Here is a 22,549-nt window from a genome sequence, read left to right as displayed (position 1 = left end):
TCAGATACTTCTTAGACCCTTTTTTTTTATAAACTGAAAAACATTTGTGCTCTTACCTTTTATTTGGACATGAAATACATGCAGCCTTTCCTTCTCCGGGAAAGGTTGTGATACTTTGTTGTAAAAGTCTGATCACCTCCTGGTGAGTTTGGTTATATAATCGTCCATCATGGCAGTCAAATTCATTCATTCTTTCAGCAGAGCATAAAAACATATTGAATGCATTTGATTGCAAAAAAAAAAAGATGTTTGCTTTTCCTCTGTGGAAGGACGTCAGTGGAAAGCACCTTCCAGCTTACGCACGCCCCCACCGGTGTTAAAGATTTCCCCTAGCGTGAATACAGTATGTTTGCTATACACTAACAATCCAGTCAGAAAGTAGAATCACCTTGAAAACGCTGGTATTGGTTGACCTACACGCTTGCAGCACCACCCAGCATAGCAAGCAGTATCAGGAACCACAAATGAAGTATTTCGGTATAACTTTTCTCCAATGAGAGCTTTTTCTCTGGAGTTCAACATCTTGTAGCTCCCTTGCAAACAGAGGAATTCATGAAGCTACGAGTGATGCCTGCTCTCGCCTAGCGTCACACGGGGCGCAGCGAGACCGAATAATGCCGGGACTGTTTCACAGATGCGGGAGGTGGTGGTGACATTGCATACCCATGCGGGGCCAATGCGAGTAGCGCATATTGTTGTCGTGCACTAGACATAAACAGCACCTTACTACTTGACAAGGTGGAAATAAGTCGTCCAGGAGCGTGGTCAGTTCGTGTCAATGCTCACCATTTTCGGTCACAAATTGCGTCCCAAGCGGTTAATTTATGAGGCGTAGAAGCTCGTCTTCCACTTTCTCGTTCTTCATTGTCAGCTTTCGCTCTCCCCTACAACCTCCACCATCTCTTTTTCCTCTTGTCGTCCTCCGTCTTGTATTTGAGCCTCCTCACAGGGTCGGTGGCGGTGCGCATGTTCAGGTTGTCGAACTCCTCGTTCAGCATGAAGGTTCTCTCGATCAGCTCTGAAGATTCCTGCCAGTTGTGGAAACACTCGCAACCAAAACGACAGATGTCCTGCACAGCGTTCGGGGACAGGACAGAGCCGTCGGGACGAAGGACCACTACAGTCGGGACATCTTTCACCTTAAACATGGCCTGGAGTTCCCTGAAATCCACAAACATATTTTTATGCCACAAAAGAATGGCACACACAAAAACGTACGCTAAAACTGTTCACCTACTTTCTGTATGGGTCCTCAAAGGCCAAAAACAGAACCTTTTTGTGCATCTCTTTGAGAAATTTTCCCTGCTGCTCCTCTGATTGGTCCAAGCTGCAGAGACGAGATGAACACGACCAAGTAAATGCACATGAGCTCATCTTTTTAACGTATGAAAGCGCTTTAAGCGCTCAACGAAGCACTCGCACACGCCGCACGCAACACACGCACACACTCATAGCACTTTATTTATTTATTTATTTGTATTATTTACTTGTATTAATGTCTCGTCTGTTGTTGTTGCTTAATTTATTGGTATATATGTTTATGTGTTTATGTTTCTTATGTTCTTATTCTTTCATTTGTTTTCTTTCTTTTCTTGGGAGAATGAACAGAATAAGATTTTCATTGCATGGTATAACTGCTGTTTTACCATGCACATGACAATAAAACTCTCTTGAATCTTGAATCTTTATACATTTCAAAAAAGAAAGCTTTATCTTGTGTGAAATAAAAACAAGGAGTGATGCCGGCAGAGACCTGATATAAATAAGCGCCAGCAGTCGGGGGTATTCAATGTAAGCCGGGTCTTTCAGTCGCTTAAAAAAGTCATTCAGAACAGGCACAAACTCCCAGCACTTGTCACACTCGGCAGTTGCAAAGAGCAGCATCACGATACGGTTTTCCAGAATCCCGATGATCTCCCGCTCCGTGTTGAGCTCATCCTGGTCCCAATTGTTTTCTACCAGAACTCGGTTGAGGAAAAGGTCCACCATGATGGAACACAAGCAGGGGGCGAAGATGGAAGATGCCTCTGTGGAGATATGAAATGATTTGTTAAAATTGCAGTATATTGCCTGCATTCATAATGTCTGACGTTATGTCAGATAAGTCATGTAGTTCAGCATTATTTCTCCTGTCCGAGTCTAAAGGATTTACATAAAACTGCTCAACAACAACAAGAAAGAGTCATTAACGCTGCAAGCAAAGCATACATTATTAGTTGAGAGTCAATGCATGAGCTGGATCCAAAGAGACCACTTAAAATGGGTGCTTATAGAGGGTTTATACATGTTCTACACAAGGGGGTCTCAACCTGGGACCCACATTTCCCCATGGTTGAAAGTTGTGACCCGTTTTTATTGACTTTAAGACCAAGCGTTTTTTAAAATTGCCTATGTCAACTTATACACACATAAATGTTACATGTGTGAAGTGCATTTCAGAGCACGTTATGTAGGAACATGATAAGAAAGTGCATGAAGGTGAAAATATTAACATTAAATATTGTAAATGCACAAAATAACACCAAAAAATCAGACATTTTATTGCTAATATATCCCGTAAATTCCAGTGTATAAGCCACACTGGTGTATACGCTGCACCCACTAAATTTAGAGGGAAAACCAGTTTTGTTTTGTTATTTTTAATATTTTTTAATTTGTTTTAATAAAAAATAATAATCAAAATATCCGAAAGACGCTTATCTTTCTAGCTATATGTATTGTTAAAATTTGTACCGCGAGCAGTTGGAGTTAAATCCCACTTAAGTTGGAGTTAGAATCCCATTTAAAAGGAATGATACAATAGTTGTATCCTTGAATTTGGACTTGGCACCACGACTTCTGATTTCAATGTAAGCAAGTAAATAGATAATGTACTCCAAGTACGCTAATATGGTTTCACAGTTACAGGCGGCCCGTCTGAGGGCACCAGAACCGCGATGTGGCCCGCCGTAAAAAAGCAGCTGATTTAGAGTCTCCGATTAAATTAACATGATGCTTTAAGAATGTGGGAGGAAACGTACCTGGCAAGAACACATGCACACACATCCATCTCCTGACTGTGAGGCCATCATACTAACCACTAGTTCACCGGGCAGTCTTGTTCTATTTCTATATATTCAAATTTCGAATGTAAATTTTTCACTGGCTGTCAGTGGCACACCCAGAGTCGGTACTGATCCACCTGTTGATACTCATTGGTTTCATAGACCTTAACTTAATAAAACGCGACAAGTCACAGGCTCAGCGCAACAGGAGTTCCGTCCTGCTTGCCAGATTGTGAGCCCGCATTTAGCTTCTCCGGCTCTGCTCGTAATCAGGGGTAAATTATGATGGGCCAAATTATGAGCAACCCTACACACATATTGCTGACAATGCAATGTGTAACTGTATAGTTTGTAGTGAGTTTATAACAGCATTATCTAAAACAAATCAGTCCCCCAGTGGGTGCATGACAGAAAATAACCACTGGACTAACCTAACATGCATGTTTTTGGACTGTAGGTGCAAACCCACACAAGCACTGGGAGAGCATTCAAACTCCACACAGAGGGATTAGCAAAACATGCTCTTTTCAGTAGAATAAAAAGCCAAATGTTGGGGATCATATGCCAGTGATGAAGGCTTTAGTCTAAGGAATTACTGTACTATAGAACAATCTACATTGTAGCCCTTTGGAATAAGGATTATGGTGCAGATGGACCACAGAAGAAATACTTTTCTGATGTAGAAATAAAGTTCAGGCCAACATTTTTGAAATGTGCTTTATCGGTCCGGGCCAGCCTGTATTTCAGTGTCGCCGGAGTCACTGCAGGCTGTGAATTGACAGTGATAACCTCACAAATTAGATTTGGCTCTCTGGCTTTGAGCTGATCTATTTGGCACTACAACTCCACACTGAGACATCCGAGGCTGATAGAGGAGAAATATGTTGGAAACTGGACGTCGCCTGGAAAAAGGGATTTACTGTAAGACTTGGAGAGGTCAAAGCTTAAATCCTACATTCGGAAAAGTAATTTTGCAATCATCCGGTTCACTTTTTGAAGCTCATTGATCCTGGCCTGATATACTAGCGCCAGTGCCTTGTTTAGTTAATAGCTAATTTAATAGGCAATCAATTGCTCTACGTGCTGTGGCAGCTGAATACAGCGCAAGTCATTTACCTCACCTTGAAACTCCTTGTCTCAAATATATCCCAACTTTCTCTTGCAAGTCATTGTTTTCATCTCTGATTTGCTGCCTTTCCTCCTCAGCTCTTTGTTTTCCCCTTTAAATGACACCTTCACTGCTTCTTCATTTGGCTTTGTGCTTAAGTTCAAGCGACACCGGGATTTACCGAGGGAGATTACAGATAAGAGTGGGCGTGTCCATGCTGTAACTCAGGAGCAGAGGTCATTGTGCAGGCCCTTAAAACGCCAGCTCAGGAATGGCAATCTTCTTACTTTAAGAGAAGAAGGAAGGACAGCAAGGATGAAGAAACTGGACAGTTGCACAAAGTGCTTCAATTTAGATGCATCTCTGCCAACATGGCCACGCAGTGCTACCTGGCATCTCACTAATTACCGATGTCAGTTATTTTCTCCCCTCCAAGCACAAGAATGACTCTTGTTGCATCCTGTTATCAAAGCCATGTGAAAGGCGGGATGTGGAGTGTAGCGGAAATGAACCTAAGGAGTCGATCGTTTGATTGGAGCACAGATCTATTAAACCTCAGCGAGTGCCGCTGCGCAAAAGCAACTATTGATCTTTGGAGGCTTGCAGAAAAATACCCAGGTTAATCTTAGAGAAAGGAGGGAGGTATATATAGAGGTGAAGAGAGAGAGATCTAATAGGATTAGTCTGACTCACACTATCGTCTGCAGGTGCACACACACACACACAAACTGCACATTGTGGACACAAATGTCCCCAAGCTATACTACAGCCATGTTGCTCACTAACAACCTCAAATATCCTGAAAGTGTGGAGCACCATAGCAGTCATACATCTCAGGAGTGACTACAGGAGGCCCTCACTGGAAGGACAGTGAAGCATGAGGAGTAATAGAGGCCGACTGCAACATGCAGTCACAATCATGTACTCACAGCCATGCACCAGCAGGCACTAATTAAGAGATGCCTCTACTGCAGAAGAATGTGCGCACACAAATGACATCATTAAAAACACAGGGAAACCATCATTTATCAATAAAATGTTTTATTATTTCTCAAAAACAGATCAATTTGTAAACAAAGAACTGATAAGCCAAACAAAATGCATCACAACCTTCAGGTTGCGCTTCAGTGAAAGCAATGGTGAGAAAAAACTACATTACTTATAGTAGTTGTGTTGTAAGACTTACTTATAAGAAAACGACACACATACATTCATGAGTTAAAAAAGATATATCATGTTATAAAATGTACTGTATAATAAATAACACACTGTTGGTGCCGAGAGGAGAAAAATGAATGGCTCCCAACAAGGCTGTCAAAAAGGCACCAAGCATCAATGGATCAATGTTGTTTTTTTCCTGGGAAATAACTAATTGTACACCAATTGGGTTTTTAACTCATCACAGCCACAAGAAAACAAGGCAAGTGGCGATGATAGAGGGGTTTTTTTCCTACATCTTGTCAACTGACGCCAACGTTTTCCGAATTTGAGTGTCCAACTAAAAGCAAATTAAGATTAAGACGTCATCGCAGCATTTTTAAAGTACATTTTATGATTTCGTTATCAAATAAATATTTGTATTTATTTGAAAGGCTAGTGGGATTAGTCAGCGATTAAACGTTTCAGTCCAGTCACATATGGACCAAAGGGGGTGTCGAGAGGCAATAAATAAAACAAAAGCTGCTAAGTGACTCTTCAAGAGTTAATTTGACTTTATATCCAACCTCCTCCTTTAAGAGAAAGATCAAATGGTGGCAAGAGACACATGTTGAAGTCTCACTTGACCTACGTCCGTCTACCCGGCCTCCCTCGTATCTTTTCTTCATTCCTTCCACTATCACAGCTTTGTTCTACTGTACAGTATGTCAACCTGCTCAGTGTGTATGTGAGAGTCAGAGCTCATCCCGTGCACTCCAGTTCTCCAGATCAGACTGGAGCACATCAGAGTTCTGGGCCTCTAGGCTCAGCTCCACCTGCTCCTGTGTTTTCCTGGACTTGGCTCGGTCCCAGTCAGTCTTGGTTGTCTCGTTGTTCCAGACTACTGAGGTCTCTGTATCGCTGATGTAGCCCGCATCCCCTGTATAATGGGTGGGATACACCAGAAGCGGCTCCGCAGAGAATGCCCGAAGGTTCCGATCTTCAAAGTGGTCCATGTAGTCTAAGCTACAGGGGTGAGAGGATTCATATACAATGTCAAAAAAAAATAAATTAAAGCAACGATAGAAGTTAAAAAAAACGTTCGTCACCACTTATAGGGAACACACACACAGTTTGACATTAGAGCTTCTGACCATGCGTCAACAAATCCATTACAACAATGTGTAGGCAGGAGGTTGCAAGCAATCAAACAAACAACCGCTTATCAATAAAAAAAAAACTCCTTGAAGAGAAAAAACAGAGGAGAGGAGAGGAGAACTCACACAGGATGTTTGTCATACATGACAGGAAGAAACTCATCGACAGGAAGCATCTTTTTCAGAGGCTCAGCCCTGAGGAGTTTCTTGGCCCCTTGCAAGGACAGCAGGTAGCCTAAAGTCCAGTAGGAGTAGTCGGCCTCCACCAGATTGTGAATGTTGGGTACTGACTTCTCTGGATGATCCACCTGCATCCGTTTCCGTCCGATATAACTGCATAAGCAAGGTGAGGGAGGGCACCATTAAATACAAATCCCAAACATGCTCACTATCTTCAAAATGTTATTAATAAAAGGCACCTGGGTTTTTTATCCATAAGATACGCCCCTACCCATACCTTAACCCCACTCCCACTACGGGCCACTCCATCCATAACACAGGCACATTTTACTGTGTTGATGGCATTTTCAATGCACAGAGATACTGTGACGAGAGCCTGAGGCCATTCTTGTGTCATTCATCCACAAGCATCACCTCATGTCGCAGCATGATAATGCACGGCCCCATGTTGCAAGGATCCGTACACAATTCCTGCAAGCTGAAAAGATCCCAGTACTCGAATGGCCAGCATACTCACCCGACATGTCACCCATTGAGCATGTTTGGGATGCTCTGGATCGGTGTATACGGTATTTGAGGCAAATGGTGGTCACACCAGATACTGTGTGGTTTTCGGAACCCTCCGGACCATCCCCAATAATTTTGGGGTGGACTTTTATTGTGGCCAACCTAAGGCACACCTGTGCAATAATCATGCTGTCTCTGAATCATGATGAATTAATGTTCGCTAACACAGATTTAGACCGATTTGTGAACAATATTTGAGAGAAATAGGCCTGTTTGTGTGTTTGTGTGTGTATTTATATTTTTGTTGTATAAACAGGGACAAGGCCAGTGGTAAATACCCAAATCAAAAATCATTCTTCCTAGCTATGAATGTGAAAATGTTGGAGCTCAGTGATTTCTGAGTGTGGTCCGTGGTGTCGAAGAAAGCGTGGGTGACAGATGGAAGGATTTCTTTGTATAAAGAAGAAAATAATCCTTTCTATTTTCAACACAGTGTTTTCATTGTGTTGACTCACATGAGATCCCAGTCCAGCTTGTGTGCCGTCACTTCCTGGAGCAGCGTCTGGAGACGCCGTTTGAAAAACACCTCAAAGCGCAGGTCGTCTTCGATGACCAAGGATGAGTGCAGACCACGATCCACTATCTACACAAACACACACACACACACAGCTATAGTTATATGTAACAGAAGCAAGTAGTGTTTCCATAATAGAAATATTCTCAGTTGTGTGTTATAATAAAGATTCCAACAGCGTTTCCAAGGAAAAATTCAAGCACTTTCAAGACAAATATTCAACATTCTTCAAGCACCTTACAGTTACGGGGCATTACAAATTTATATGAATAACAAACATACTCGGGATGAATTATTTATCACATTCAAAGAAATGCTCCAGCAATTATCCTTCGTCCGTTTAACAGAGGCAGCTATTCAGCAGCTATTGGTTGTAAAAACAAGTAACTACAATTTCAAACACCGAATAGCTGAACATTAAAATTCAAGCATTTTCTTTGTCATGCTGCTGTGGACACCTCGTATAATCTGTTTAGGATATCTTGTTTAACAAAATGAGGACATTCTTTACATGTGCTAATTCACTGCACTGCAGTGAACTTTATGAATGCACTGACACATCTCTCACCTCCTTCCAAATGTTGTAATGAGAGAGGAAGCAACCCAGTTCACCCTTGGTGAGAGGTCGACCGTGATAGGGGTCTTTGTACCCAGGCAGCATACTAATCCCCATAGACGCTATGTCACTATTATTCAGAGCTCTGATTGACAGACAAAGGATAAACAAGGAGATTAGAGAGAGAAATAATACATCATATAGATGAGATTGTTGTAAAGGGAAAACACACTCGCTGGCAAAACATTAGGTACACCTGCACTATCTAAGCACAAGAGCTGTAGACAATGCATTTTTGAATGACACTATCTGAGAGGTATACCTTCAACAGTAGTTTGTTATTGTAGCACGACATCATATTGAAATGTGATTCTAATATTTTCTATATTATTTAGCAACATGAGAAGGAAGAAATAGAAGAAGATCTCTGTATAATTTAGTAGGGATGGTCCGATCCAATACTCACAATTGGTATCGGTCAGATACTGGCCAAATTTATTGGATAGAATATCAGAAACTTCAATCCAAAGTCCAAACGATCACGTAAATGCTAAACATTACACAACAAGCTGTAAACAGAGAAACAGCGGAGAAGCAGCTGAGAGCTGAGCAGGCTGAAACATCTTCATCTTTCTGGAAAACGATTTGCTCCTCATGTTGAAATGAACGAAGTGAGTGCCTTAAAGGCAAACTGCACTTTTTTTGGAATTTTTCCCATCATCCACAATCCTTACGTAAGACACAAACACCTATGTCTCTCTTTTTTGTGCGTTCTAAAGATATAAAAACAGATAAAAAGAGACAGCTCATTACTGCACGTAATGGGAAACGTTTATTCTGCCTATTAAAAAAAATACTCCAAAAAGCACCAACAACGCTGCATTTACATACAATGTGACGTGCATATTAACCAAGCCACAGCAACACTGTTGTTATTATTATTATTATTATTATTAACATTATTACGCCGATCAAACTACATTACTGGCGCATTGACACTTTGCCACACCACACCGGCTAGCTACTAGCCAGGTGGCGACTAGCTTCACCACACACTCGCCCGCATTAGCGCCACACTCCCGGTGCCTCAGACAGTACCAAAAAGCTCAGGCTGCATATTGGAGCTACCGTCACTGCTGTGTTTTTATTTTTGAGTTTAGAAAAGTTAACGCTGGGTGTAGGCAATCGTTTCGATGTTGCTATGTGAAATCAATGCGCCCATAAAGGAAGTTACAGTAATGCTTAAAAGGACCAAAATGTGGCAAAATACTGTAAGTATTACATGTTATAATGAATATACCTGTTACTACATGGTCACAGCATGTATGTAAAACCATAAAACCTTGTTGGAGGTGTTTTAATAGTGGTCTTTGTAAGCAGTATAGGTGTAACCCATTACTTGCAGTGATGAGCTGTCTCTTATCTGTTTTTATATCTTTAGAACGCACAGAAAAGAGAAAGTTCCTCATCACTGAGATCCGACCAGAACACGGCTCACAGGACGAAGTGGTGGGTAAGTCACTGCTGATGAAGGGGATGTCATACAACTTCATGTCAAAAAATCCAAACTGTCCCTTTAAGACTCCTATTTTCACTTTTCTACAAGGTTTCACTTTATTCACCTTTATTTTCAATTTTTGAAAGGTATTGCTGTGTCGGGTGCCCAATCAAAAATGCTTACCTTGAGTCATGTTGTGGGAAATGTATATGCTTCCTTTAGGGGAGCAGAATATTTGTTGCACCATTTTATCATGGTGTTTTTTATGGTGGTCATAGTGTCTACATTAATATGGTGCTGTCTGTCACGGTTAGGTACTGCAAGGGGGGCGCTAGCGTTCAAACGTACTATATCCCGCCCTCTTCCTGCTCAGCCATGACTACTAATTGTCGACAGCTTCATTGAGACTATGTGTATGTGTTTGGGCATGTGCCTGTGAACGAGCTATGAGTGAGGGACAGCCATGAACACCACTCCCCCGTTTCGTGGAGAAAGACAACTCCACGTTTAACTTGCAATTGGTAAGAATATAGACATTTTTTGTACAATATGTTCTCTGTCACCACTATTGGTAACATATGCTAGCCGGTGGTGGTGTTCGTATAGTTTTTGAGTGAAATTAGTGTAATTTGGAGCCAAGGAGGGATAGCACCTTTCAGCAAAGGATAAAAGCATAAAAATCTATTACTATAAAAAGAAGGGCGAAAAAAGGCTGCTATTGGTAGACATACAATGTTGCTGTATGGGACATGAAAAAGCGGTCTCGGCCCATCCCTATAATTTTGTGCGCTTCTCCACCACTGCAAACACATTAATAAATCAATTGGTAAATGATATCTCTCTTGTAGTGTCATGCGGAACTAATCATTATTATCTTTGCAACGATAGAAGGTAAAAATGTCCCCAAATACAGTCAGTCCAGGCAGGACTTTCAGGGCCCTCTATTTCAAATTCATGTAATAGTAATTTAATTAGCAAACCATGGCTGAACCTGCTGTTCCTACATTAAACTAATTATCAGAGATGGAGAATACTGTATGTGCCACTGTTTAATAGTGGGGTTAGATTTGTAGCCTCGTCTTTTCTGCAACAATACAGCGTGCCTGTTAGATGTCAACTGAGGCAACACGCATGCTGGCTGTGAGAAGGGAGTAAGATGAAGTGACACTTACTTGCCATCCACAGCAGCGATAACCTTACAGCTGAGCTCCATCTCGTGCAACGTTCTTAGCATGCGTTCACGCCGGTCAGATCTCCGCACCAGATTTATCATGAAGACCTGCGAGCACACAAATGTGCTGAGGCTGTTGTCTTAGTGTATGCTGGTGTGTGCGTGTATTTGACAGAGAGAAATGACGATACCTCATCAAAGCCCATCTTGTTTGGCTGCTTGGGAGGAAGAGACAGGAAGCTGGAATACTCCAGTGGTGGATTTTTCACTTTCAAACAGTAGAGCAGAGTTACAAAGAGAATTTGTAATGAATCAGTCTCCCAAAAAGTGGCCCAGAGCACCAAGCGCCTTGCCAGAGACATTCAGCAAAACAAAAGTGTGTTTTTTTAATTATCCCAGCCTGTACATGTTGCCTCTCCTATGGACGATTACATATCCTGTGGTATGTATAATAAGATTAAATCCTTGAATACAATCCTTGAAAACGATTGTGTTAATTGCTGGATGTGATCTCAATTGCTGCATATGTCCAATTTCTGTTTTACCTGATGCATAACTTTCTATTTTTCTATAATTGTCTGTGAATGTGACGTCATAAAATTTACTGCAGCACACAATATGTAACAACATATTGTGTGCCTTTTCAAAAATGCAGTCTTATGCCACATAATTTAACTCACCCATGATCTCAAGCTGAGTGTGCAAGAAGCTCTCCGCCTCATCCAGCAAAGTAGCATGGGAACGCATTGGCACAGGAAAATATCCGTAGGTTTCTTTGTTGCACACATACATCTGGACGTCTGAGCATGATCAAATATGACAGATAATGCAGCCTTCCAAGTGTAACACATAACACGCCAACTATCACATTCCCTCCATCTTACCCACCCGCCATGCGAGCAGAGTAGGCAAAAACAATGACATCATCGAGGGACCAGCTGTACTCCGGGTGTGGCGGGTAAAAAGCCAGCTGACGAGAGGATTCCTTCCGTAGGTCCACCAGGTATGTCGAGTGGACCATCGGTACAGCAAAGCAGCCACGGCGCTCTTGCTTTCTGATGGGTATGTAGGCTGGTGTTCGCTTGTAGTAGCCCTGCCAGGACGGTTGCACGCAATGTATTACTCACTGATGAAATATGAATTATTCCAGGGGTGTCAAACTCGTGCCATGGAGGGCCGAGACACTGCAGGTTTTCTTTCCAGCCAGTCACTAAAGCAGGTGATTTTAATGATCAACACCTTCAGTTTGAGGGAAGGAGCTCATCAATTAAATCACCTGCTGAAGAAACTGGTTGGAGAGAAAACCTGCAGCGTTTCGGCCCTCCAGGGCATGAGTTTGACATTATTCTGTTAAAGTGTGGGATTTACTGTATGAAGGAAATTTGAATTCCAACTTTATTTGTTGTAAGTGGGGACTCGTGTTTGATATCATTATAATTTCCTTCGCTGAACATCTGCTTTGGAACTAGTGAGGAGTTGCCTCCGTTAGGAATTTAGGCTCATGTCCAATGTCTAGCATTTCTCTTACTAGACCTTTATTATTTTTTTTCACCCTGTCATTTATTTGCGTGCAAGTCTCACATAAATCTGAAAACACTGACAGGAAATTTAGGTAGTTGAATTGCAGTTTACAAGGATTTGGCAATATTTTTGCACGATACACTCCGATGGAGCTGAGCAAACATTATAATGCTTAGCTTTTATCATCTCTGAATAACTGCAAAGAGTACTGCTTAAACTGCCAGCAGGTTCTTGGTTTGACACATTTGTACAAACACTTTTGAAGAAATTCTAATGTTCTTTCAATCAAAAACAAAAAATTGTGTTTCCCACAGGTCTGTAATCTATCTGTGGGAACAAAATATAGATGGTGTCATTGTCTAATCTGCATAATTGCATGGAAGTTTTATGGATGTTGTGGGAGAGACAAAAAGTGAGCAAAAAACATGAAAAACAAAACAAATAGGTTTAGAAATACAAATGAACATTCTTCTCTCACTTTTTTTTCGTGATTTTTTTTTTTAAGTAGCAAGCAAGATGGACCCGCTAGTGAGTGCTTTTAGATGAGGGTGGGCACAGCAGGATCCACTGCTCGCTGAAAAGAGCGATATGTGCTTTCATGTTTCAGTCTCCAAAAGTATCCAATAAGACCAGAAAATTTGCTGCCAGTTGCTTTTTTGAAAAAAAAAACCTAGAAGGGTCTGAATGCTCCCTAAATATAGCAAAAAACTTGTTAAATTAGCAACACTGGTCTCTCCTGCAATGTCTTCTTATTCTCTGGTGCGTATGAGGCGTGTTAAGAAGCAGAGTTACAATGCCATCTACTGCACAGAGTTGCAATGACAAGGTACATTACCCGTTACTATCATCCCTCGTTTATCGCAGTTAACTGGTTCCAGACCCGGCCGTGATAAATGAATTTCCGCCAAGCTGGATTCAATGTTAATAAATGGAATAATTTATGGCATAGAAAACTTCTAAATCTTCTAAATACAAGGTTTAACATTATTAGGGTCCTCATAACACACATACCTGTATAGTCAGCTTTACATTTGTATTAACCAATATAGTAGATATAATCCTAGAAAATACGACATATTAGGCATAAATAAGACAACAGACTTACACGTTAGCAGTTCCTTGTTATTTTTTCTGGACAGAGTACTTCCAGTCTACTTGTAATGACGGCTTTAAATGGCTTTACACTGGTATTACCCAATATAGTAGACAAAATAAGAATAGATAAGCTATTTAAGACGTTACAAGTTACATGAAACTCCTGCTCTGGCAGTGTCACAGTAAAAGTGTTCCCTTGGGAACCTTTGTGACACGTCGAGTGCCTGTTTCACCGAACCCCAACGCCGAGTGGCCAATGTAGAGTACAGCAGTACATTCACAATTAGAATGCTTCTTCTGCCTTGTATTTTTATTTGAGTTCATTTAGCCATTTTATGCTTGAAAATGCCTAATTTAGCCCAAGAATAACCACAATTTGCTTAAATATGCCATGGCCACAGTGATCATTTATTAATGAACTGATTTTTGAAGAAACGCGATAGTGTGAGGGAGCGATGTTCGAACCGCGATGTGGAGAGGGACGGCGGTAAATAGTGCTGAGCAAGGGTGAACAGGTAGCACCAAATCCATTTGTGTCGGGCAAAACTGGGGGAAACTGAAAATACCTACATATGTATCAAGGTGGACCTGTATAAGCTCAAAACAAACCAGCGACAGTACCTGTGAAGTCATGCCACACCAGAAGTTGGAGTAGGCCGCTCTGGACTCCAACATTGGAGCAACAATGGTCTTGTTTTCTCTCATCAGTTTCCACAACACATCTGGGCTTGTAAGCAGGTTGTCACAGTCTGCCACCTGCAGACAAACAAAAGGGCATAATATTGCAAAAACCCGCTGCTTCCATCAAAAGAACACTAACAGTTCTGCTCTTGGAGTTTCTGTTGGCTCTCATATGACATGTGAATTGCCTGGAAGGGTGTCTGGCTGGCAACCATGTCAAATACTCGAGGAATCTGTATTTCAACTCAGGTAACCGTAGCAACAGAATGTAAGCTTTATCATCCACTGCCAAACATCTCTGTTTACTCCACCTCGTCCATCTAAATGTCCTGAAACAAAGAGGATGAATAAAATGGGTCTCAACACATAGAAAGGTACTTGTTTCACTGGGACAAACAGTGGGAGTCTCACCATTACCATCAATTATGCAACTAACAGACAGGGAAACGTTCAACAACTCAGTGTTAAAATGTAAACTGTAACAATCGCAACGCAAACTAAAGAGGTCGCGGGAGGACCAGATATCAGAAAATACAACAATGAAAAAAAATGCTCGATTGCCTCCAATACGGCTGTTTAATTACAACAAATCAATCCCGCACATGACATTACGCCCCAAACCCAAAACGAGCGTATCAACACCCCACCTCCCTCTACTTCACACCCGCCAACAAGAGGAATCAAACATAAAAAAAATCAACCCACCAATTTTATGCCCAAATGTCGCCAGAGACACACAAATAAGGCAATGCACGGCAATGCAATAAAGTGAAAGCCGCAGTTCCACTCATGAACATACACATCCACTTTGCAATCCACCTGGCGCCGATCCCTGTGTCCCAGGACTCCACGGTGAAATGTATTCCAGTCAAAAAATGGAAAAGTTAATTCATTAATAAATTCATTGAAAGTCAGACTCCGTGGCATAAACACCAGCTCTGTGACTAGGGTTGGGCATCGTTTGAATTTGAACGATTCCAGTTCCGATTACTCATTTCGATTACAGTTCCTAATGATTCTGGATTACAATCATTTTAAGAGTAAGGGTCATAAAAGTTTTCATGGTTGAAATGAGGGCACTAACCAAAATTCTTTTTGGATGAAATGTCTGAACTTATCCATATTTAATGATTTAAACATTTTGTTTATTAACTTCACTAATTTCCCACAGGGCTATTTTCCAGCATATAAATACCAAACCATTCAACTCTTCAAGTTTCTTTCTACAGGAGTGCACTTTCACAAAAGATGTTTACTTCTGAGAAGCTCATGAAAAAACATTTCCACATATGCTGTTTATGTGTCAGTGAGTGTGTGATGCTGCTGCCACTTAAACATGCACAGTCAAACAACTTGCATAAGATTTGTCTCTGAAAAGTGCACGGATCGCTAATGTTATCACTTAGCACTAGTATACTTTGCTTGCTGCCTCAGTGTTGGTGTAAGCTATTTTTTATGACACCCTTATTTTGTTCAAAGTAAACTGGATGTAGCCAACGGAACTCTTATTTTGACGGCCGGACGTGTGTTGTGTGGGTTGAAAAGGTGTCTTGACTGTTGTTGAAAGAGACTCCTGTAGCTGTGCACATGAATAAACTTACCTCCTAGAGCCGTAGCTCCCGTCCTTCATTTACACCAAACTTCCACAGCAGCGGGTGCATCAAAGACGAGGTATTCTTGTTATTTCCATGAATCGGGGGGTGTTTGATCATGTTGACCCTTCTTTGCATGATTATTGTGTTGAACAGCCGCTGTTTTTTATGATAGTAAGCCAAACTTTTTAGCCGCTAAAAAAATGTGAACGCTCCTGGGAGAATCACAATGTTAGTACCGATTCCCATAGATGCTCGAGACTCGATGCCCAACCCTACGTGTGACGTCACCCTTTCACACCCCTCGCATGCAGCACCCATCTTGCTTAAATACATGCCCCCCAGCGTGTTTTTTTAACCATATTATACCCAGGACACAATAAACATTATAGATAGATGATGATGACGTGATATAGATACATAACCTATAAATACTCATACTGCACATGATGACAAAAGTTTTCTTCCACTTGAGTATCTAATAGTGATGTGCTTAAGGAACTTAAAGGAACTACTGTATGTGGCCACTACAACACCACTGCAGTCAGACTGATACGCATCATTCCACACATGTTCACATCATCATTACAGAGGTGTAAAGATGTATTGATTAATCAATACATTGATTTATATTCCCCCCAAACAACAATATAAATAAACATTAATAAACATGGATGTATGTGCCGTTTATCAGGATGTGACTGACAACATACCAGTAGGTAGTCGGCCCAGATCTCACGGGCTGTGTCCAAAGCCCCCTGACGAAGCTTCATTACATGTTCATATCGAAGATTATTCCAGTGTTTGGGTCCCACCTCGTCCACGAAGGCACTGAGACATGTCCAGATAGACACTCGTATTAGAAGCCCAAACAGTGTCTGGTTCTCACAAACAAACAGACTAAATTACCTGGATCTATCATCGGGTCTCCACTCCACATAGTGATAGTCATTCTGAACTTTGATGAGCCACTCTCGAAGGATGGCTGTGGTGTTATCTATGTTGTGATCTGTCGCCACCCTGTGGGAAGATGAGGAACACAGGTACTTGGACTGAAAACATTTATTAAGGACGCACTGAAGACATTTATTCAGGACGCACTGAATAATTAATTACATTGGAAGAGCAGTAGTGCTGACACCTTATTAAAATGTCTCCTTATAAAATAAGGTCTTCATAAAGAAGTTTCTACTGTGATATATAATTCGGCAGCACTAGTCCAATAATTGAATCTGAAGCAGCTTATCAATCAAAGTGTGTAAAATAATTGCCTCATTTGTCTGGCACTCGCTGATTGTTTTCTGTCCTGCAGGTTTGGACATAAAATACCCCTCAAAATGTTCGCCATTTCAAAGACCAAGTGTTCAGCAGTTTTAATTCACGCTGTGAGAGGTATTAAATTTAATGTGACCGAATGTTTCACATGTTTAATCAATTTGTGAATATTGTCCTTTCTTCTTCAATGATTGCAATACATTGTGCTATGTGACATTACACTATTTTGCCTCACTGTATACAGCAAGGGTGTTCAAACTTTTTCCAGCGAAGGCCGCCTGCAGAACTATCTGAACAAAACATTGACATCTTAGCTTTGTGTTATAGTTGACAAAACAAATTATTGTAATATCCAAGAATATCTGATTAAAAAAACGTGTTGCAGACCGAAAATGGTCCCCAAGCCACACTTTGGACACCACTGGTCTACAATATACAGTCCTTAATACACATACAATATACATCAAATCCGACAATATACGTCAAAATGATTCAACCCTCATTGTAAATTCTATTTTTCTTAGTTCATAAAGGTGAAGTAGTTTGCAATAAACCAACAAAAATAATTTAAATGAAACGGTGGAAGCATATATGCAAATATGCTGATGTGTGCATTGACACACAATGTAAACTTCAGAGTATTTCCGGGTTGTTGTTTCTTTGGTCAATACACAGACAATAACAAAAGTGACACTGATTTATAATCAGAAATATTGTGATTGATTGTGACTTCTATTTAAGTGCAATTTTTGCTAAAAGAGACTCAGAGTCCATTTTATTTTCATTGGTTTGTTTCATTTATTATGTTCAATGTATTTTAATTAAAAGCTCCAATTACAATGTAAAATACTCTTGGCAAATTAAAGTTTATTGCTTTTGATACGGTGTACTCACATTATTATGCCATAAAGCACATGTGTCAAACTCAAGGCCCGGGGGCCAGATGTGGCCCGCCACATCATTTTATGTGGCCCGCAAAAGCCTGGGAATAATGTGTGTCAATAATGCACTTCATCTTTTTCCTTTGAAATGTATTTATTATTTCATTTTGACTGAAAAATTGTACTGCGTGCAGTTTTTCTAAACTTCAATATTATCTGATCAGATATTCCAAGCATTTTTTGTTATCAAAAATAAATCCCTGAATGTCTGCTTGTCACCTTGACATGTTCACTTCACTTCTCAATTCAAAGCAAGTTATCCATCACTTTCTTAGTAAAAATCAAATAATCAAATGCACGGGCAATTGTGTAATAATATCATGAGGTTATATTTATATTCATATATAATAACAGTTACAAGTGGCCCTTTGAAGGCAGCCATAACTGTCATGTGGCCCTCAATGAAAACGAGTTTGACACCCCTGCCGTATAGTATCATTACATCAGTGAAAAAAATTGCCTCAAAATAATGCTGACACTATTACATACTGTATATTATCATTACATTCATGAAAAAATGGTCTCAAAATAATGTTGACAATAATATTGTTTATCTGCAATAATTTGTAAAACAATTATCGTCCATCAAAATCTGTTAGCGTGACAGGCCTACATACTACTGATGGTAATTTTTGGTAACTTTTAAAACTGTACTGACATAGACACAAAGTGTATATAATGACTTTTTCAGCATCTGTGGCTTTGTGATTAGAGCATAGCTATGCAGCACCAATGCACGCTGTGGACAAAGATAACGATAAATAAGCCGTGGGGCAGATTTGTCTGCCGTCTGTGTTATCAAAACAAATCTTTGAGCACGATGGGGAGGGGCAAAGAGAGACACATGGAATGTGTATGTATGAGAGAAAACTGATTTACTCCCAACTGTGTCATGCAGTTGCTGACGGCCGTCGTGCTGTGGGCATTAGTTTGCCATTTGCGTGTGTGGTGTTCTCACACAGACGTGTTGTCTCAACACTTGCATGTGACCACCTCACAGCATCGAGACGTCTTCATGTTCTCATACTGTCTCTAATGTGTGTCTCGCTTTCCCTCGACCTGGAAGCATCTGAGTAGTGGTTTATAAGATCAAGTACAGGACACTCAGCAGCCATACATTATGTATACCTGCACAGTCTAATGAAAAGTGTGTGGACCTCCACTATTGCCTATTATTTGTCCTGTCATGATAAACAATAAATCAATTAACCACACGATAAATAAAAACACTATTTTCCAGCGCCCCGGAAGCCATAGCCAATGAAATGCTATGCTGGGAAGAAAGGCATGATGGGAAATCATTAAAATAGCTGTTATACTAAACTCGTATTGGTAGTTGTATTGTATATTTCTTACCTACATTTTGAGCGTTAAGTTGCTGTGTGATGATTTTAGCATTGTTTGTAAAAGGACACCGTGAGTCAGACTGTTATATTGAGTAATGACCTCCTGCAATTTCTGATGGGTTGACAAGCTCGTTGAGAGTTCCCTTACACCTTGTGATTGGCTCCTACCAAAGAAAAAAATATTTTATCCTTGCTGACTCGCAAGCGGCAAAGTATTTAAATGATTAGTAGTATCTCTGAAGTAAAGGAGATGTCACGAGATTAGAACATGGCCATAAATTAGCCACCCCGCTGTATAAGTCGCAGGTTTCAAAGTTTACAAAAAAAGTAGCGGCTTATACACCGGAAATTATGGTACTCACGCTTTTTCGCCCATCTGCTAGTGGTACTGGATGTAACCCCCGTGAAAAGCAGGGATCTACTGTATATGCCATTGGTGGTAAACCATCAACAGAACCAGACCTAAACTTAAGGAAAAGGCTGTGGTAGAAACACAGGTGAGATTGTAAGATTTATGGGAGGTTACTCTCCATCCTGCAAGCCTGTACAGCACACCCACACCAAAACAGTGCACATGCATTTGTTTATGTGAGGCTGCTTGCCAGGTGCTTTATCTTTACCTGTCATGTTGATAGCTGCAGGTATAGACAGGTTGGCAGGGCCACTGAGTTTATATTAAAAAAAACAAACAAACGTACAACTGAGGATGCAGCTCTACAGTATCACAAAGCAAAGCACCCATGCAAAAGGCTGGATGGAGTACAATCAGCCTGAAAGTCTGGTTTGAAGCCAAGGAAACAGTTGACTGCAAGTCTATTTCCAGCTAGTTTTATTCCACATTAATTAAATAATCTATCAATTTAAGTACAATTCTAAAGTAAAGTCCAAGTTTATCGTACTTATCTGCTTGAAGGTATTGGTAAAGATATGGCCAAGATATAATCTAACCTGTCAAATAATACACATGAAAAGATACATTTAACTCCATAAACTAGGTCTACTCCCCCAGGATCAAAAAAAGAGGCAGTGAGCTGCAGAGACAAAGTTCTGCAAGGCTGGGGCCTGGATGCAGTGAAAAACTTGACTATAAGTAGCAAAAATTATTCTTATTCAGCTTTTGTGCCAGAATGATGGTGTGTAAAAGAGTGATGCACTGTTTCCAGTCGAGTCTAAAGATGTGGCAGGAAAGAGGGGGAGGAGGCATCGAGGGGAATAGCGAGGGGCAATGAAAGAAGATCCGAAACTGAATTGAACTTTTCATGGGCCCGCCTAGACCAGTTCAGCCCGCCTGTCCCCTCCACTCTCTGGTCTAAGCCCGCCAGACGACTCGGTCCCCGAATTTAATACATGCGTTGACTAAATCGTTAAAACAATGAACCATACACAAAACAAGCAGAGAATTATGTTCAAGTTGGAAACTTTCCATGAGGAGGACGTTTACTACTAAGACAGATGTTTCTCACACCTGGTCATGACAGAGGACAAGCACAGGACTGACGCTGCATCACACTTTAGCTTACTTAACTGTCACTTCTGTCTGACCAGGTGAATATGTTATTCTGCCTTAATATGTGTTCATATGCATTAATGTGTGTTATAAATGACACTCACCACAGAGCTATACGGTCCTTGGGGTAATGGAGACGTTCGATGGCTCCAAGAAACAGCGGCAAAGAGTGTGCGGAGTTGCGGCAGATGAGCGCGACAACGACCCGCGGAGCGAGCAGCGGAGACTCTGGGCTCCAGCGCTCCTCGGGGAAGTAACCCCGGCTCAGGCCCGAGAAGAGGACGAACAGCAGGGCAGGCAGCAGCGAGTTGACGCGGGGCATGGCAGGGGGAGACGCTCGATGGTGACGCGGCGGACAGACGAGAACACAGAGGATGGTAGGTCTACTTGAGTCCCGCTGTTTGTTATGCCGATAATGGCGACATGGCGGAGGAGTTGGCTGAATTAAAGGGGAACATTCCGAGGCGTCCTAAATTGCGTTCAGCCTTCCAAAGAATGTACCGGTCTGTTTTTTTAATGTTAAAATCACATAATAATATCACTACTTGTTTGGTAAGGATTATATTTTAGTAATAGTACTTCCGTTTGTGGTATGGATCATAATCTCTTATGAGGCGCTGTGTCCTGCACCTTTAAGAGGAGCTCATACAGGAAGTAGCTGGAGCACAGTGTGGGCGTTTCCCAATGCTCATCCTCAGGCCTGTTACTCGGGATGTGCTATGCTATGGATTTCAATTCCGATGCGATACTGAGTAAAATTTGGGCTTATATCGGCGATACCGATCCGATACCGATACTTGGTGCAAATACGCTTGTATTTGGAAAATTTGAAACTGTAGTTCAGTGGTTCCCAAACTTTTCACAGTCGAGTACCCCTTCTGACATCTGACTGGAAGTCATGTACCTCCACTCTTGCACACTTAAAAACACAAACCACACAATGAAACATCTTTGATATATTATTAAATATATTATGACATTATATTTTAAAAAGTGTCTCATTTTTCAACTGCAAACATACAATAGGCTACTAATTTAAAACAGAACGTTTCAGAGGTGTCTTCTGTTTGGTGAATTTATTTATATTATGAATGATTATTATTATTCATTGTATATTACATTATATTAAATGGTGACAAGCTGTGGTAAGATGTGGTGAAGTGTGATTTTTATGCTCTTTTGCCGTGCTTTGTCTGCAACATGGTACGTAATAATTACAATGAAAACAAAGGCACGTAACGTGCAGAAATCAATGAGGAAATGGATTCGACACAAGGTTTATTACAGCACCCAATGGATTTATGCACATTTAGCATGAGATTGTGCACCAAGCAAAAATGCACAGCAGCACACAGCTAACATTATTAAAGCTCACCTCTGCGCATTTACACCCAGCATTAACATTTGTGAATAAAGACGAGGTGAAAGAACGAATGGAAAATGCACGTCTGTCTGTACAGCGTCGGAGAAAGTCACACACATAAGTCTCAATCTGCGTCACACTTGGTGTGTTCAAGGACCGCTGAACAAAACATCCGCAACACCCGAAGAACACCTATTATTCGCGAAAAATACATTTACTTCCACGTGCAAAATTGAGGGGGGTTCTGAAATAGTCAGTGAATCCAGTCAACAAACAAATGGCAGGCTCATACAGCT

At 41.0% G+C, this 22,549-nt stretch overlaps 2 protein-coding genes across 3 annotated transcripts; both read right to left on the bottom strand.

The window, feature by feature from the left end:
• Positions 1–43: 43 nt before the first annotated feature.
• LOC129183304 (nucleoredoxin-like protein 1) lies at positions 44–4,305 on the bottom strand. Its single transcript, XM_054780394.1, has 4 exons — positions 4,166–4,305; positions 1,754–2,027; positions 1,238–1,327; positions 44–1,161 (listed from the first exon to the last, which is right to left on the bottom strand). Exons 2-4 carry the CDS (start codon positions 1,987–1,989, stop codon positions 885–887), a joined length of 603 nt encoding a protein of 200 aa, XP_054636369.1. The 5' UTR covers positions 1,990–2,027; positions 4,166–4,305; the 3' UTR covers positions 44–884.
• Positions 4,306–5,237: 932 nt separating this feature from the next.
• Positions 5,238–21,463, bottom strand: LOC129183183 (procollagen galactosyltransferase 1-like). 2 transcript variants are annotated; one of them, XM_054780125.1, is made up of 12 exons: positions 20,995–21,463; positions 16,731–16,841; positions 16,535–16,652; positions 14,170–14,304; positions 11,821–12,025; positions 11,613–11,732; positions 11,124–11,200; positions 10,934–11,040; positions 8,276–8,408; positions 7,649–7,776; positions 6,573–6,779; positions 5,238–6,315 (listed from the first exon to the last, which is right to left on the bottom strand). In XM_054780125.1, the coding sequence occupies exons 1-12, from the start codon at positions 21,210–21,212 to the stop codon at positions 6,045–6,047; spliced, it is 1,830 nt and encodes a 609-aa protein (XP_054636100.1). In that variant the 5' UTR covers positions 21,213–21,463; the 3' UTR covers positions 5,238–6,044. The 2 variants fall into 2 exon arrangements, with proteins under 2 accessions (XP_054636100.1, XP_054636101.1); XM_054780126.1 differs by lacking the exon at positions 20,995–21,463 and adding an exon at positions 19,746–19,856.
• Between the last annotated feature and the right edge of the window lie 1,086 nt (positions 21,464–22,549).

This window comes from Dunckerocampus dactyliophorus, chromosome 6 (assembly GCF_027744805.1).
Source record: "Dunckerocampus dactyliophorus isolate RoL2022-P2 chromosome 6, RoL_Ddac_1.1, whole genome shotgun sequence".
In the NCBI taxonomy this organism is placed as follows: Eukaryota; Metazoa; Chordata; class Actinopteri; order Syngnathiformes; family Syngnathidae; genus Dunckerocampus; species Dunckerocampus dactyliophorus.
Note: the sequence above shows the minus strand (reverse complement) of the source record. Positions and strands in the feature narration are given on the sequence as shown.

Excerpts from the sequence above, each read along its gene's own strand:
- LOC129183304 (XM_054780394.1), bottom strand. The coding sequence starts at position 1,989 with ATGGTGGACCTTTTCCTCAACCGAGTTCTGGTAGAAAACAATTGGGAC. Across the intron at positions 1,328-1,753 it reads CTGGCGCTTATTTATATCAG|CTTGGACCAATCAGAGGAGC; the intron begins GTCTCTGCCGGC and ends TCGTCTCTGCAG. Across the intron at positions 1,162-1,237 it reads TTTGAGGACCCATACAGAAA|GGAACTCCAGGCCATGTTTA; the intron begins GTAGGTGAACAG and ends TGTGGATTTCAG.
- LOC129183183 (XM_054780125.1), bottom strand. The coding sequence starts at position 21,212 with ATGCCCCGCGTCAACTCGCTGCTGCCTGCCCTGCTGTTCGTCCTCTTC. Across the intron at positions 14,305-16,534 it reads TCTGGGCCGACTACCTACTG|GTGGCAGACTGTGACAACCT; the intron begins GTATGTTGTCAG and ends GTTTGTCTGCAG. Across the intron at positions 11,201-11,612 it reads CACTCAGCTTGAGATCATGG|TGAAAAATCCACCACTGGAG; the intron begins GTGAGTTAAATT and ends ACTGTTTGAAAG.